Raw genomic sequence first — 16,674 nt, 5'->3', positions numbered from 1 at the left:
TCTACGTGTCACCCAAAAGGTTTCCCCCATAGGGACAAATGACATAATGCCGATTGGTTCTAATCTTTTAACAATCTTTATGATACACTATAAAAAAACCTTAACTTGTTTTTACAGTAACTTACTGGAAGCCAGTTACCTTTAAGTTACTGTAAAAAACAGTATGTTACCATAACTTCAAAATAATGTTTGGTTTACCGTACATTACTGTGAAGAAGTGCTTTCTTTACAGTAATGTAATGTTACACCAAAGTGTCTTTGTAATTTATGGTAACATAATGTATGTTTTGTTCACTGGCTGGATTCCAACATCACTTTGCAAGACAGCATAATGTGACTTGATGTTGGTTTTGATTTAGCCTATGCTGGTCAGCAGTTTCCAAAACACAGCGAAGGCTGGCCTCCAGCAGAAGCACAATGAAGGCTGGTCACCAGCGAAAACACAACATAACCAGCTAGACCATGCTGGTCAGACCAGCTTGACCAGCTAGACATACTTATCTGCCAGCAGAACCAGTTAGACCATGCTGGTCAGACCAGCTTGACCATCTAGACCATACTGGTCTGCCAGCATAACCAACATTTACCAGCATAACCAACATTTACATTTTAGCCATTTGCAGCTTGACCAGCATCCAACCAGCACTGACCAGCATAGACTAGCATGGACTAGCATGGACCAGCATAGACCACCATGGATCAGAATAGACCAGCATAGACCAGCATGGACCACCATAGAGCAGCATAGACCACCATGGATCAGCATAGGCCAGCACAGACCAGCATAGAGCAGCATAGACCACCATGGATCAGCATAGGCCAGCACAGACCAGCATAGAGCAGCATAGACCACCATGGATCAGCATAGGCCAGCACAGACCAGCATAGAGCAGCATAGACGGGATGAACAAGTGTTGAATTTCCGGGCCAAGGGTGGTCCATTTAAAAATCATTACTTCCTCCCTCGCCCATTGCCCTGCAAGTGTATACACGTCAGACGTCATGATATGTCATCAGAAGTGTCCACTTAATTTGAGGGCTGGTGGGTAGGGTGTGTCTTTTAAGTGTTTGGACCGCAGGCTGAGCCCTTGAAATGTTTGGTGTGCACTTGTTGGTCATCTTGATGGGGTCAGGTGACTCATGACTGGTTAGCTGATGTTCATCTGATAGCCTCCCGGGTGGCGCAGTGGTTAAGTGCGCTGTACTGCAGCGCCAGCTGTGCCACTAGAGACTCTGGGTTTGTGCCCAGGCTCTGTCGTAACCGACCGCGACCGGGAGGTCCGTGGAGCGACGCACAATTGGCCTAGCGTCGTCCGGGTTAGAGAGGGTTTGGCCGGTAGAGATATCCTTGTCTCATCGCGCACCAGCGACTCCTGTGGCGGGCCGGGCGCAGTGCGCACTAACCAAGGTTGCCAGGTGCACAGTGTTTCCTCCGACACATTGGTGCGGCTGGCTTCCGGGTTGGATGCGCGCTGTGTTAAGAAGCAGTGCGGCTTGGTTGGGTTGTGTATCGGAGGATGCATGACTTTCAACCTTCGTCTCTCCCGAGCCTGTACGGGAGTTGTAGTGATGAGACAAGATAGTAGCTACTAAAACAATTGGATACCACGAAATTGTGGAGAAAACGGGGTAAAAAAACTGTTGTTACTAGGAGGCCATCTTGATTTGAGACACTGACAGAGAGACGGTAGAGAAAGCGAAACATTCCACACCCTCGTTTTTCCCTCACACTGGTTCCCTCTCACGCATGCTCACCCGAGAGAGGGAACGCCACTTACAGGAACATTTGAATATTCTTTACTATGGTAAACCTCTTGAGTGAACTATCTTCATTTATCCACCATCTTTATTGACATTAGTAGGTTCTTATTGAAGAATTCATAACGACCTTCATGAGAGTAGCAGTATCATCCATAACAACCTTCATTACACATTTAAGAGGATATTTTTTGGGGCGGGGTGGTGGTTGAGCATAGAGGTGGAAGCATAGAGGAAGCTCAATGGAAGCATAGAGGTCTTCATCACGATCGACTACAAACCTCTAATAACATAGCATTGTCAACATAGGCATCTCTTTTTTTCCTAATTTATTTGAAACATGAATGTTAGAACTAAAAAACAACAACAACAAACAGACGGACTGAACAGACGTAGAGATGTGAAAAGGACATTAGCTCGGTGGAGTCCATTGGTGAGCCTGAAGAGGGCTTCTGTGTGCACCATAGTTCAAAGGTCATCATAGGTCACCATAGTTCAAAGGTCATCATAGGTCACCATAGAGCACACACACACAAACACACACACTCATAATCTTTCACACACACATCATATACAGTACAACGCACCAGCACCTGACACAAACATGTTAAAAAGCACATTAAGGTGGAATAAAAAGAATTGCACATGAGGATACAAGATGTAGGACTGTTGGAGATGTAGAACTGTTGAGATGTAGAACTGTTGAGATGTAGGACTGTTGAGATGTAGGACTGTTACAGATGTAGAATTCTTGAGATGTAGAACTGTTGAGATGTAGGACTGTTGAGATGTAGGACTGTTGGAGATGTAGGACTGTTGGAGATGTAGGACTGTTGGAGATGTAGGACTGTTGAGATGTTGGAGATGTAGGACTGTTGGAGATGTAGGACTGTTGAAGATGTAGGACTGTTGGAGATGTAGGACTGTTGGAGATGTAGGACTGTTGAGATGTAGGACTGTTGGAGATGTAGGACTGTTGGAGATGTAGGACTGTTGGAGATGTAGGACTGTTGGAGATGTAGGACTGTTGAGATGTAGGACTGTTGGAGATGTAGGACTGTTGGAGATGTAGGACTGTTGGAGATGTAGGACTGTTGGAGATGTAGGACTGTTGGAGCGAAAGGAGAAGGGAGGAACGCAGTGAGTGAATATGGAAAGAGGAAGATACCAGAAACATTCAGTGAACAAAGGAGAGACAAAAGAAGGCAAGAATACAATTTAAACCACCAAAATAATTTAATAAAAATTAAAACAAGTAACTTTTTCTTGTTTATAATTGTTTTCCAGTCATCGATCCAAGGCTTTTTAAATATTATTTTTTTATCGATCCAAGGCTTGCCCTGATTGGATAGTCCCAGTTGGATAGTCCCATTCCCAGTCTGCCTTGGAGAGTGAGTGTTGTCGGCTACGGACCTTTAATTGTTTTCAGGCTCGTTTGAAATCAATGTTCCTTCCTATTTCTCTATAAAACCCATCTGTGTGCACCGGGACAGGGTGGTGGCAGGTGCAAGATTCCGCAATTTACAGATTCACATCCAGATATACACACTCACACACAAGTAAATGCCCACAGGCAGGCCCACACACTCTCAGTGCAGTCTAATCACCTCCATCTCTTTCTCCCTTTCCCACTGTTCTCTCTGTTCACAACATGTGCAGTCTAACTGATTCAGAGTGTCTCTCTGTCTTTTTATTTTCATCCTTCCCTTCCTTCTTCACTTCCGTTGAGAGTTTGAGAGCAGCTTGTCTGCCTCGGGGTACGTGGGGTACTTTACGGTTTCGATCTTCTCCTTGACTTTGTAGGATGGGTAGAGACCGGTGCGCCCCATTTTACGGTTGACCCCTTTTGAGTAGCCGTCCCAGTGGTTCCCTGCCACGCCGATGACGTCACCAGGCTCCAGAGGTACGTCCTCTGGGCTGCGGGGGTGGTGGGGGTAGATGGCGATCTGGTTGTGGGCGTTCTGGCCCCCGAAGTAGTAGATGTCATCTAGTGAGTGAAAGAAGGAGGAGGCATCCGGGTGCAGCGTCTGCATGATCTCGTAGGCCACGCGGCACACCTGGTACAGGGTTACAGGAAACAGGAGGTAGGTATGCAGGAAACAGGAAGTGAGACCAGGAAGTGTGAAGAATCATGTTAACTTAATTACATTCCGTGTATATGGCTGTTTAGATTTATTCAGATGAAAAAGTTACCTGGTCCCAGATCTGTTTGTGTTGTATGAGAGCAAGATTGCAAGATTATGTTATAATACTGTAATTGCATCAAATGGTTGTTTTATGCAACATAATAGGGGGTTATTAGAACAATCTCATCTGTGTATGTTCTTCTGAGAATGGGCCTCTAGGGGCTTAATGCTGTCAGAAGATTTACGATGCCTTGGGTGATGAACCTAACAAGACCACATTCCATAGAACAAGTTGGTGTTTCTGTTCTATGAGGTACCAGGGCTCGGGGCCAAACCCTGGTTTCTACACAATGAGAACAGTCTTTACAGCAGATACTGTCTGCTGTGAATTATTAGTATCTTTCATGCAAATCTTAACCTTGTGACCCATTCCATGCATCTGTTGTTTGTCAGGGAATATTCAGGAGGATGTACTTTGTTATAAAAAGGTGTTGTATTCTTTGTCTCGGGGCTCGGGAATCATCTGTGGGTGATTCGTCGACCAGACATCATTATCGTAGAGCACTCAATCGATTCACATTGTATGTGTGTGTGTTGTACTGACCTGCTCCCTTATTAATATGTGAATAAAGATTTAGCTTAATTATAACTCAGACTTGTGTGACTTCAGACTTCTCCTCATTTTATTGTAAAGTAATTAACCACCACAGTTGTCATGCCATCTCTTATGGCCCTTGTTTAACATGACAATGACAATATGAGTTGGCTATTCAGGTAGGTAAGAATATATGTTATTGAATAATGTACTGTATATTCCCATAAATGGTGTTGTGTCGGATATGGCACCCCTACCTGTGAGGAGAAGGTGCAGACCAGGAAGTCAGTCTGTGACAGGAAGTGTATGTCTAGGATCACTCCTCTCAGAGAGTTCTCAGTGTAGCGGTTGTGCAGACCGGCCGACCACGAGATAGAGTTATCACTGATGAACTCATAGTCTAGGTACCTGACGGACACAGCATTGCACATACTATATGGCCTTCTACATACAAACAGAAATACAATCATACATGCATGTAAACACACACCCATGCACACACCCACCCATGCACCCACACACACACACACACACACACACACACACACACACACACACACACACACACACACACACACACTCCCCTTTCATTATTCATTATTAGGGTATTGGTGGTTTCTCACTTGGTCTTAGCCTCTTGCAGTAGTGAAGGGTCATCTGTTGCCAGGTAGACTCGTTTCTTGTCCACGTGGAAACGTCGGGCCATGTGCTGGAACTGTTCCTCCACGTGAACCATATACTCCTCTATAGGGTGGAATGCTGCTTCCGTCCCCACCTTATCTGTCCTCCGAACATGGACCCTACAGAGAGGGAGGGAGAAGGGGAAAGGGAGGGGGAGAGGGAGGGGAGGGAGAGAGAGGTAGGAAGAGAGATGAGGGGGAGAGGGGGGGAGAGGGAGGGCGAGAGGGAGGAAGAGAGATGAGGGGGAGAGGATTGGAGAGAGACGGGAGGGAGAGAGAGGGGGGAAAGGGGGGAAGAGGGAGGGCGAGAGGGGAAGAGAGAGGGTGAGAGGGGGGGAGAGAGAGGAGGAGAGGGAGGGAGAGAGAAAGGGAGGAAGAAAAAGGGAAAGAGGGGGAGAGGGAGGGAGAGAGAGGGGGAGAGGGAGGAAGAGCGAGAGGGAGAAGAAGGGAGAGAGAGGGGGAGAGGGAGGGAGAGAGGGGGGAGATGGGAGGGAGAGAGAGGGGGAGAGGGAGGGAGGGAGATGGGGAGAGGATTGAAGAGATATGGGAGGGAGAGAGAGGGCCAGAGAGAGGGTCAGAGAGAGGGAGAGAGGGGGAGAGAGGGAGGGAGAGCAACACTTTCAATCAATACGTTCACTATCAGCTACCACTGTAATTATTTAAGCAGCATCATTGTGCCCTTGCTAGTCTTGCCGATAATCAGAGAGAGAGAGACAAGAAAAGAAAGAAAGAAAGAAAAAATGTAATAAGAAAAACAGATAGAAAGAAAGAATGAAAGAAGAAAGATAGAAAGAACAAATTTGTCAATGTAGGAGTAATGAGTGAAAAAGAAAGGCAGAAAGAGAGGGGGTTTGAACGAGAAAGAAGCAAACAAAGGAATAAAGAGCAGTGCTGCATGTGTTTGTGAAACTGAGTGCTTTCTTTGTTTAATAATCCCTCATTACACAACACATCTATCTAGGGTTCAGAAAAGAGAGAGGTAGAGACAAAGGGAATGAGAGACAGAGAGAAAGAAAGGGAGAGATCGGGTGAACTGGCGTGCAAGAGAGCGAGAGGGAACGAGAGAAAGAGAGAGAGAGAGAGAGAGAGAAAGAAAAGGAAAGCGAGAGAACGAGAGAAGAAAAAAAACACAGTGAGCCCAATTACCAGAACTGTCCTAAGATCATTCAGCCTAGTCCTCAGGATGCTCACTGGAGCTACAAACACCTTTATCTACCCTGCAAATTATATCTGTACACACTGCTGGATCAGAGAGAAAAAGGGAACGAGGATTGAAAGGGGTAAGGGGAGGGGTACAGAGTCCTGGGACAGAGGGATTCTCTTCATCTTTCTCTCAGTCTATCCCTCTATTCATCTCTACCCCCTTCTCTCTCTTTCCATCTCTCGCTCTCTGTGATGGGACTCTTGACTGCGAGTCTCTCCATTCTCCGCTTCCCCAAATCTCATCTCTCAGCCATGGTTTCCGTCTCTCCTCCGCTTCTCTTCCCTCTGCCATGTCTCTCTCTCTTTCTCCTGCTTTCTCTCTCCTTACATCTCTCCTCCTATTTTGTTTGTCGTCTCGTTGTCTCTCTTTTCTCTCCCTTTATCCCGCCGCCTGTTCGTTGGCAGACAAAACGGCCGTGCTGGGGTGCTTAGCGTCAAGCGGCATTTGAGTAGTGAATCCCACCATCCTCTTCCACCACGTCCTCTATGGCTGTGGCTGTGGCTGGAGCTGTGGCTGGGTCTGTGGTTGGGTCTGTGGCTGGAGCTGTGGCTGGGTCTGGGGTTGTGGCTGGGTCTGGGGTTGTGGCTGGGTCTGGGGTAGTGGCTGGAGCTGTGGCTGGGTCTGGAGCTGTGGCTGGGTCTGGAGCTGTGGCTGGGTCTGTGGTTGGGTCTGTGGCTGGAGCTGTGGCTGGGTCTGTGGCTGGAGCTGGGGCTGGGTCTGTGGCTGGGTCTGGGGTTGTGGCTGGGTCTGGGTCTGTGGCTGGGTCTGGAGTAGTGACTGGAGCTGTGGCTGGGTCTGTGGCTGGGTCTGGGGTTGCGGCTGGGTCTGTGGCTGGGTCTGTGGCTGGGTCTGGAGCTGGGACTGGAGCTGTGGCTGGGTCTGTGGCTGTGTCTGTGGCTGGGTCTGTGGCTGGAGCTGTGGCTGGGTCTGTGGCTGGGTCTGGGTCTGGAGCTGTGGCTGGGTCTGTGGCTGGGTCTGGGGTTGTGGCTGGGTCTGGGTCTGTGGCTGGGTCTGGAGTAGTGACTGGAGCTGTGGCTGGAGCTGTGGCTGGGTCTGTGGCTGGGTCTGGGGTTGTGGCTGGGTCTGGGTCTGTGGCTGGGTCTGGAGTAGTGACTGGAGCTGTGGCTGGTTCTGGAGTAGTGACTGGAGCTGTGGCTGGGTCTGTGGCTGGGTCTGTGGCTGGGTCTGTGGCTGGAGCTGTGGCTGGAACTGTGGCTGGAGCTGTGGCTGGGTCTGGGGCTGGGTCTGTGGCTGGGTCTGGAGTAGTGACTGGAGCTGTGGCTGGGTCTGTGGCTGGGTCTGTGGCTGGGTCTGGAGTAGTGGCTGGAGCTGTGGCTGGAGCTGTGGCTGGAGCTGTGGCTGGAGCTGTGTCTGGGTCTGTGGCTGGAGCTGTGGCTGGGTCTGGGGCTGGGTCTGTGGCTGGGTCTGGGGCTGGGTCTGTTGCTGGGTCTGTGGCTGGGGCTGGGTCTGTGGCTGGAGCTGTGGCTGGGTCTGGAGCTGGGACTGCAGCTGGGTCTGGGTCTGAGGCTGGAGCGTGGAGAGACGGGGAGATGCAGGGAGACTGTAGCCAAAAGTCTGGCTCCCAATCCATCTCCTTACCTCAGAGACACCTCCTACACTCACTCACCCTCTGAAGCCCCCCTCACTTTCCTCCTCTCCCTCTCTCTCTCTCTCTCTCTCTCTCTCTCTCTCTCTCTCTATTCTCCTGTTTTATACTCTCTCCCACAGCTCCCTCTCTAGTCTCCTCTATTTTATACTCTCTCCCCACAGCTCTCTCTCTAGTCTCCTCTATTTTATACTCTCTCCCCACAGCTCTCTCGCTAGTCTCCTCTATTTTATACTCTCCCCCCACAGCTCTCTCTAGCCTCCTCTATTTTATACTCTCTCCCCACAGCGCTCTCTCCATCCTCCTCTTACACCACCAAAACCAAGCCTTCCCTCCCTCCTCTGAGAGAGTCAGAAAGACAGACTGGGAGAAACAGACAAAAAAGAACAAAGAAAGAGAACAACGGAAACTGAAAATCATAAGAGACAGACAAAAAAAAAAGAGTACGTACCCTATGATGGGATGCCTGAAACCCAGCTTGGCTGTGGTATCCAGGATCTCCTTCTCCAGCCAGGCCTGAGGATGGACCAGGTACTTGACGAACTGTGACACCCACCACACGGATGGGTCACCATGGAGCCGGTGGAGGCGCTGGGCTAGGTCTTCAGGGATGGACAAGGGCAGGTAGGGGGGGCGGGGCTGAAGGCTGTCCACGATGGGTAACTCCACCACCTGGATATCCTTGTCATGGGTCTCACCTAGAGAGACGGAGGGAAGAGAGTTACTTAGGAGAAAACACTGGGTCTTTTATGTTCTACACTGGGGCATGGAGAAAACAGCAGAACTTTTACCTGCTGCACCGGGGTGTGGAGAAAACACCAGAACTTTTACCTGCTGCACTGGGGCGTGGAGAAAACAGCAGAACTTTTACCTGCTGCACTGGGGCGTGGAGAAAACAGCAGAACTTTTACCTGCTGCACCGGGGTGTGGAGAAAACACCAGAACTTTTACCTGCTGCACTGGGGCGTGGAGAAAACAGCAGAACTTTTACCTGCTGCACTGGGGTGTGGAGAAAACAGCAGAACTTTTACCTGCTGCACTGGGGCGTGGAGAAAACACTGGGTCTTTTACCTGCTGCACTGGGGCGTGGAGAAAACACTGGGTCTTTTACCTGCTACACTGGGGCGTGGAGAAAACACTGGGTCTTTTACCTGCTGCACTGGGGCGTGGAGAAAACACAATAACTTTTACCTGCTGCACTGGGGTGTGGAGAAAACACTGGGTCTTTTACCTGCTACACTGGGGCATGGAGAAAACACTGGGTCTTTTACCTGCTACACTGGGGCGTGGAGAAAACACTGGGTCTTTTACCGGCTACACTGGGGCGTGGAGAAAACACTGGGTCTTTTACCTGCTACACTGGGGCGTGGAGAAAACAGCAGAACGTTTACCTGCTGAACTGGGGTGTGGAGAAAACACTGGGTATTTTACCTGCTACACTGGGGTATGGAGAAAACACAATAACTTTTACCTGCTGCACTGGGGCGTGGAGAAAACACTGGGTCTTTTACCTGCTACACTGGGGCGTGGAGAAAACACTGGGTCTTTTACCTGCTACACTGGGGCGTGGAGAAAACACCAGAATTTTCACCTCCTGCACTGGGTTGTGGAGAAAACACTGGGTCTTTTACCTGCTACACTGGGGTGTGGAGAAAACACTGGGTATTTTACCTGCTACACTGGGGTGTGGAGAAAACAAAATAACTTTTACCTGCTACACTGGGGCGTGGAGAATACACTGGGTCTTTTACCTGCTGCACTGGGGCGTGGAGAAAACACTGGGTCTTTTATCTGATACACTGGGGTGTGGAGAAAACACTGGGTCTTTTACCTGCTACACTGGGGTGTGGAGAAAACACTGGGTCTTTTACCTGCTGCACTGGGGTGTGGAGAAAACACAGGGTCTTTTATCTGATACACTGGGGTGTGGAGAAAACACTGGGTCTTTTATCTGATACACTGGGGTGTGGAGAATACACTGGGTCTTTTACCTGCTGCACTGGGGCGTGGAGAAAACACTGGGTCTTTTATCTGATACACTGGGGTGTGGAGAAAACCACAGGTATTTTACCTGCTACACTGGGGTGTGGAGAAAACACCATAATGTTTACCTGCTGCACTGGGGTGTGGAGAAAACACCAGAACGCTTACCTGCTGAACTGGGGTGTGGAGAAAACACAATAACTTTTACCTGCTGCACTGGGGCGTGGAGAAAACACTGGGTATTTTACCTGCTACACTGGGGCGTGGAGAAAACACTGGGTCTTTTACCTGCTACACTGGGTTGTGGAGAAAACCACAGGTATTTTACCTGCTACACTGGGGTGTGGAGAAAACCACAGGTATTTTACCTGCTACACTGGGGTGTGGAGAAAACACTGGGACTTTAACCTGCTACACTGGATGCGCAACTTTTGGCCAGTGCAGAACAGAGCGTGAGCAGAGCCCACTTCAAGTGTTCGCGTTCTCGTGAGCTCCATGTCAAATTCTTGAAAATAGAACCAGAGCGTAATGTTATGCTGAGCTGCACTGGTTATGCCCCTGTTTATTTAGCATGAATAGGAGCTGGGCTAGTGTAACATACCAGTTAGGTTGCATCAAACTAGCAATCTGCTGTTACTAACAACAATGTTACCTGTCACTCCACAAAAGCTATGGGAGAGCAACGGAAACAACGACTGCTATGTATCAGAGTGGGGTGATATCACCTGCACAATCTAGGGCACAATGGACGTTAGTCTAGCGCACAATGGACGTTGGTCTAGCGCACAATGGACGTTAGTCTAGCGCACAATGGACGTTGGTCTAGAGGACAATGGACGTTGGTCTAGCACACACAGCTAACTAGCACTAACTAGCTAGCTATTACACATTGACTACACTCACCCTTCTTTGACCCAAATGACCACCTCTTGGGTCCTTTCCTTAGTTTAAGCAGATCTAAAAACAAAGATAGGTGAGAGTTGATATCCAAATAACCTTTCTGCTGTATTACTTCTACTCATCCAATGTTGTCGGATCAGAGAAGATAAGGATGAGATGAACTGAGAGGGGGAAGCCATTCTAAACTATTGAGACGTGGCCTTATACTTAAACCCTCATGAATATACAATCATTGGATTGGTGTAAACTAGACAGTTTCTGATTCCTCATGAAACCCAGACAAAAAATACCATAATTTGGGGTATTTTCACAAATTGTAATCCTTTTCTTAAGCATCCTGAGTTTGAAGAGGCGAACGAAAAGCCAGCCCCGTCACGGACCACGATGTCTTTTGAAAAGCCAGCCCCGTCGCGGACCACGATGTCGATTGATGCCATCGTGGTATCTGCCTGAGGACGAACATCCACGGCTGTGACTACAACTGAAGAACAAAAGGACTTGAGTTTCTGTATGTTATCACAATCACACCATGAGTAGTTTATCATGAAATATACACCCCGTCTTTCTTCTTTCCGGAGAGTTCTTCATTCCTGTCTGCATGATGAACTGAGAACCCAGCTGGATGGATGGACAGGGAAAGGATATCCAGAGAGATCCATGATTTCGTGAAACAGAGCATGTTACAGTCCCTGATGTCTCTCTGGAAGGAGATCCTCGCCCAGAGCTCGTCTACTTTATTGTCCAGAGACTGAACATTAGCAAGTAATATACTCTGAAGCGGTGGATGGTGTGCCTGCCTCCTGAGTTGGACTAGAAGTCCACTCAGAATACCTCGTCTCCACAGGCGGCGTCTTGGAGCAGCCTCTGGGATAAGTTCAATTGCCCTAGGGTGTATGAACAAAGGATCCAATTCAGGAAAGTCGTATTCCTGGATGTAATGCTGGTGAGTTACCGTCTCTCTGTTATCCAAAAGGTATTTCCATCTGTATGTAATAACACAAAAAACATTCTGGGCTAATAATGTAAGAAATAACACACAAAAAAACGAAATACTGCAAAGTTTCTTAGGAGCTAGAAGCAGAGCTGCCATGTCTGTTGGCGCCATCTTGCCGGTACGAGTAAAAGGAAGGCTGTGATTGGTTACATTGCCTACTATGCAAATTTCTCTATGTAAAATGGGCCATAACTTTAATACTAGCAGAGACGGTGGAACCGACAGAGATGGCCGCCTCGCTTCGCGTTCCTAGGAAACTATGCAGTTTTTTGTTTTTTTACGTGTTATTTCTTACATTAGTACCCCAGGTCATCTTAGGTTTCATCACATACAGTCGAGAAGAACTACTGAATATAAGATCAGCGTCAACTCACCATCAGTACGACCAAGAATACGCTTTTCGCGACGCGGATCCTGTGCTCTGCCTTACAAACAGGACAACGGAGTGGATCCCATGCAGCGACCCAAAAAAACGACTCCGAAAAAGAGGGAAACGAGGCGGTCTTCTGGTCAGACTCCGGAGACGGGCACATCGTGCACCATTCCCTAGCATTCTTCTTGCCAATGTCCAGTCTCTTGACAACAAGGTTGATGAAATCCGAGCAAGGGTAGCATTCCAGAGGGACATCAGAGACTGTAACGTTCTTTGCTTCACGGAAACGTGGCTTACTGGAGAGACGCTATCCGAAGCGGTGCAGCCAACAGGTTTCTCCACGCATCGCGCAGACAGGAAAAAACATCTTTCTGGTAAAAAGAGGGGCGGGGGCGTATGCCTTATGACTAACGTGACATGGTGTGATGAAAGAAACATACAGGAACTCAAATCCTTCTGTTCACCTGATTTAGAATTCCTCACAATCAAATGTAGACCGCATTATCTACCAAGAGAATTCTCTTCGATTATAATCACAGCCGTATATATCCCCCCCAAGCAGACACATCGTTGGCTCTGAATGAACTTTATTTGACTCTTTGCAAACTGGAAACCATTTATCCGGAGGCTGCATTCATTGTAGCTGGGGATTTTAACAAGGCTAATCTGAAAACAAGACTCCCAAAATTTTATCAGCATATCGATTGCGCAACCAGGGGTGGAAAGACCTTGGATCATTGTTACTCTAACTTCCGCGATGCATATAAGGCCCTGGCCCGCCCCCCTTTCGGAAAAGCTGACCATGACTCCATTTTGTTGATCCCTGCCTACAGACAGAACAAGAGGCTCCCACGCTGAGGTCTGTCCAACGCTGGTCCGACCAAGCTGACTCCACACTCCAAGACTGCTTCCATCACGTGGACTGGGACATGTTTCGTATTGCGTCAGACAACAACATTGACGAATACGCTGATTCGGTGTGCGAGTTCATTAGAACGTGCGTTGAAGATGTCGTTCCCATAGCAACGATTAAAACATTCCCTAACCAGAAACCGTGGATTGATGGCAGCATTCGTGTGAAACTGAAAGCGCGAACCACTGCTTTTAATCAGGGCAAGGTGTCTGGTAACATGACCGAATACAAACAGTGCAGCTATTCCCTCCGCAAGGCTATCAAACAAGCTAAGCGTCAGTACAGAGACAAAGTAGAATCTCAATTCAACGGCTCAGACACAAGAGGCATGTGGCAGGGTCTACAGTCAATCACGGACTACAGGAAGAAATCCAGCCCAGTCACGGACCAGGATGTCCTGCTCCCAGGCAGACTAAATAACTTTTTTGCCCTCTTTGAGGACAATACAGTGCCACTGACACGGCCTGCAACGAAAACTTGCGGTCTCTCCTTCACTGCAGCCGAGGTGAGTAAGACATTTAAACGTGTTAACCCTCGCAAGGCTGCAGGCCCAGACGGCATCCCCAGCCGCGCCCTCAGAGCATGCGCAGACCAGCTGGCCGGTGTGTTTACGGACATATTCAATCAATCCCTATACCAGTCTGCTGTTCCCACATGCTTCAAGAGGGCCACCATTGTTCCTGTTCCCAAGAAAGCTAAGGTAACTGAGCTAAACGACTACCGCCCCGTAGCACTCACTTCCGTCATCATGAAGTGCTTTGAGAGACTAGTCAAGGACCATATCACCTCCACCCTACCTGACACCCTAGACCCACTCCAATTTGCTTACCGCCCAAATAGGTCCACAGACGATGCAATCTCAACCACACTGCACACTGCCCTAACCCATCTGGACAAGAGGAATACCTATGTGAGAATGCTGTTCATTGACTACAGTTCGGCATTCAACACCATAGTACCCTCCAAGCTCGTCATCAAGCTCGAGACCCTGGGTCTCGACCCCGCCCTGTGCAACTGGGTACTGGACTTCCTGACGGGCCGCCCCCAGGTGGTGAGGGTAGGCAACAACATCTCCTCCCCGCTGATCCTCAACACTGGGGCCCCACAAGGGTGCGTTCTGAGCCCTCTCCTGTACTCCCTGTTCACCCACGACTGCGTGGCCACGCACGCCTCCAACTCAATCATCAAGTTTGCGGACGACACAACAGTGGTAGGCTTGATTACCAACAACGACGAGACGGCCTACAGGGAGGAGGTGAGGGCCCTCGGAGTGTGGTGTCAGGAAAATAACCTCACACTCAACGTCAACAAAACTAAGGAGATGATTGTGGACTTCAGGAAACAGCAGAGGGAACAACACCCCCCTATCCACATCGATGGAACAGTAGTGGAGAGGGTAGCAAGTTTTAAGTTCCTCGGCATACACATCACAGACAAACTGAATTGGTCCACTCACACAGACAGCATTGTGAAGAAGGCGCAGCAGCGCCTCTTCAACCTCAGGAGGCTGAAGAAATTCGGCTTGTCACCAAAAGCACTCACAAACTTCTACAGATGCACAATCGAGAGCATCCTGGCGGGCTGTATCACCGCCTGGTACGGCAACTGCTCCGCCCTCAACCGTAAGGCTCTCCAGAGGGTAGTGAGGTCTGCACAACGCATCACCGGGGGCAAACTACCTGCCCTCCAGGACACATACACCACCCGATGTCACAGGAAGGCCATAAAGATCATCAAGGACATCAACCACCCGAGCCACTGCCTGTTCACCCCGCTATCATCCAGAAGGCGAGGTCAGTACAGGTGCATCAAAGCTGGGACTGAGAGACTGAAAAACAGCTTCTATCTCAAGGCTATCAGACTGTTAAACAGCCACCACTAACATTGAGTGGCTGCTGCCAACACACTGACACTGACTCAACTCCAGCCACTTTAATAATGGGAATTGATGGGAAATGATGTAAATATATCACTAGCCACTTTAACCAATGCTACCTTATATAACGTTACTCACCCTACATTATTCATCTCATAGGCATACGTATATACTGTACTCTATATCATCGACTGTATCCTTATGTAATACATGTATCACTAGCCACTTTAACTATGCCACTTTGTTTACATACTCATCTCATATGTATATACTGTACTCGATACAATCTACTGTATCTGCCTATGCTGCTCTGTACCATCACTCATTCATATATCCTTATGTACATATTCTTTATCCCCTCACACTGTGTACAAGACAGTAGTTTTGGAATTGTTAGTTAGATTACTTGTTGGTTATTACTGCATTGTCGGAACTAGAAGCACAAGCATTTCGCTACACTCGCATTAACATCTGCTAACCATGTGTATGTGACAAATAAAATTTGATTTGATTTGATTTGATTTGATTTTGACATGCAAGTTGAATATATTATGTACAACAATATATTGAAAAATGTGCCAAATATATGTTTTCTATATTCATAAATTAAATCGTTATTGAAATCAAAGTACTCCACTGGATCTATACCATCCAATAGGTTACAGTGAACAAGTGCACACTGGGGGAAAATGGTACAGAATTGAATTGAAGCCAGCCAAATAGATAGAGTGAGGGAAGGAGAAAGTCATGTTCATTCAAAACAACAATCCTCTTGCCGTTTCTCTGTCCCTTTTTGTCTGTTTCTCTCTGTTGAAGTTTTATAAAACTCTTTCTTTCGCTCTGGTTGTCTTTCAAACTGTCTCCAAATCTTTTTTGTTTCGATCTCCACAACACTCTCTCTGTGTTTCTCTCTCTTCCTCCTCCCTCTTTCAATATTTCTGTCTGACATACACATTTGTTATCTTGATCTTTCACTTTCTGTCTCTCTCTCCCTCTGTCTTTATCCCCACTCCTTCCTGAGTGACAGTTGCTCTTTGGCTGTCCTTCTTTAAATGCCATGGTGAGCCCATCCACTTCCATGGTACAGGGGCTGGCCCCAGCTGCTCCAAGAAGGTGTCCTCTAGATGGGCCCTGGGCACAGTGGGCAGAGACGGTTGAGTTGGGCTGATTAGGAAGGTCATCATCTCTGTGCTCCTTATAGCCTTTCCACCTGGGAGACTGGGTGTTAAGCCTCAGTACGAGTGGCAAGGGCACATACACGCGCATGTGTGCACGTGTAGACACACACGGAAGTGGAGGAACACACACACGCATGGACGCGTACACACACACACACAATCTTTTTTTGGTCTAATATCATCTCCCAGAAGGGATATGTTTGGCAGACATCCAGTCTTAAACCAGAGAAAATGGTTTTTACAGTTTCTAAAATAAACTGAGACCACCACCACTGGATTTAATGAAGTTGCAACTACAGTGACTCCTTCCATCCAGTGGGACTAATACAACTACAGTGACTCCTTCCATCCAGTGGGACTAATACAACTACAGTGACTCCTTCCATCCAGTGAGACTAATACAACTACAGTGACTCCTTCCATCCAGTGGGACTAATACAACTACAGTGACTCCTTCCATCCAGTGAGACTAATACAACTACAGTGAC

At 48.1% G+C, this 16,674-nt stretch overlaps 1 protein-coding gene across 1 annotated transcript in view; it reads right to left on the bottom strand.

The window, feature by feature from the left end:
• Nucleotides 1–2,086: 2,086 nt before the first annotated feature.
• The window catches only part of LOC110521089 (alpha-(1,6)-fucosyltransferase), a 168,454-nt gene continuing 153,866 nt past the window's right edge, over nucleotides 2,087–16,674 (bottom strand). The window contains exons 7-10 of the mRNA XM_036976164.2: nucleotides 8,421–8,667; nucleotides 5,103–5,279; nucleotides 4,737–4,887; nucleotides 2,087–3,815 (exon numbers count right to left, since the gene is read on the bottom strand). Of these exons, the coding sequence (XP_036832059.1) occupies nucleotides 3,474–3,815; nucleotides 4,737–4,887; nucleotides 5,103–5,279; nucleotides 8,421–8,667 (917 nt within the window). The 3' untranslated portion in view covers nucleotides 2,087–3,473. The remainder of the gene's footprint in view (nucleotides 3,816–4,736; nucleotides 4,888–5,102; nucleotides 5,280–8,420; nucleotides 8,668–16,674) is intronic.

This window comes from Oncorhynchus mykiss, chromosome 4 (assembly GCF_057628025.1).
Source record: "Oncorhynchus mykiss isolate SJ-2025 chromosome 4, ASM5762802v1, whole genome shotgun sequence".
Classification (NCBI taxonomy): domain Eukaryota; kingdom Metazoa; phylum Chordata; class Actinopteri; order Salmoniformes; family Salmonidae; genus Oncorhynchus; species Oncorhynchus mykiss.
Note: the sequence above shows the minus strand (reverse complement) of the source record. Positions and strands in the feature narration are given on the sequence as shown.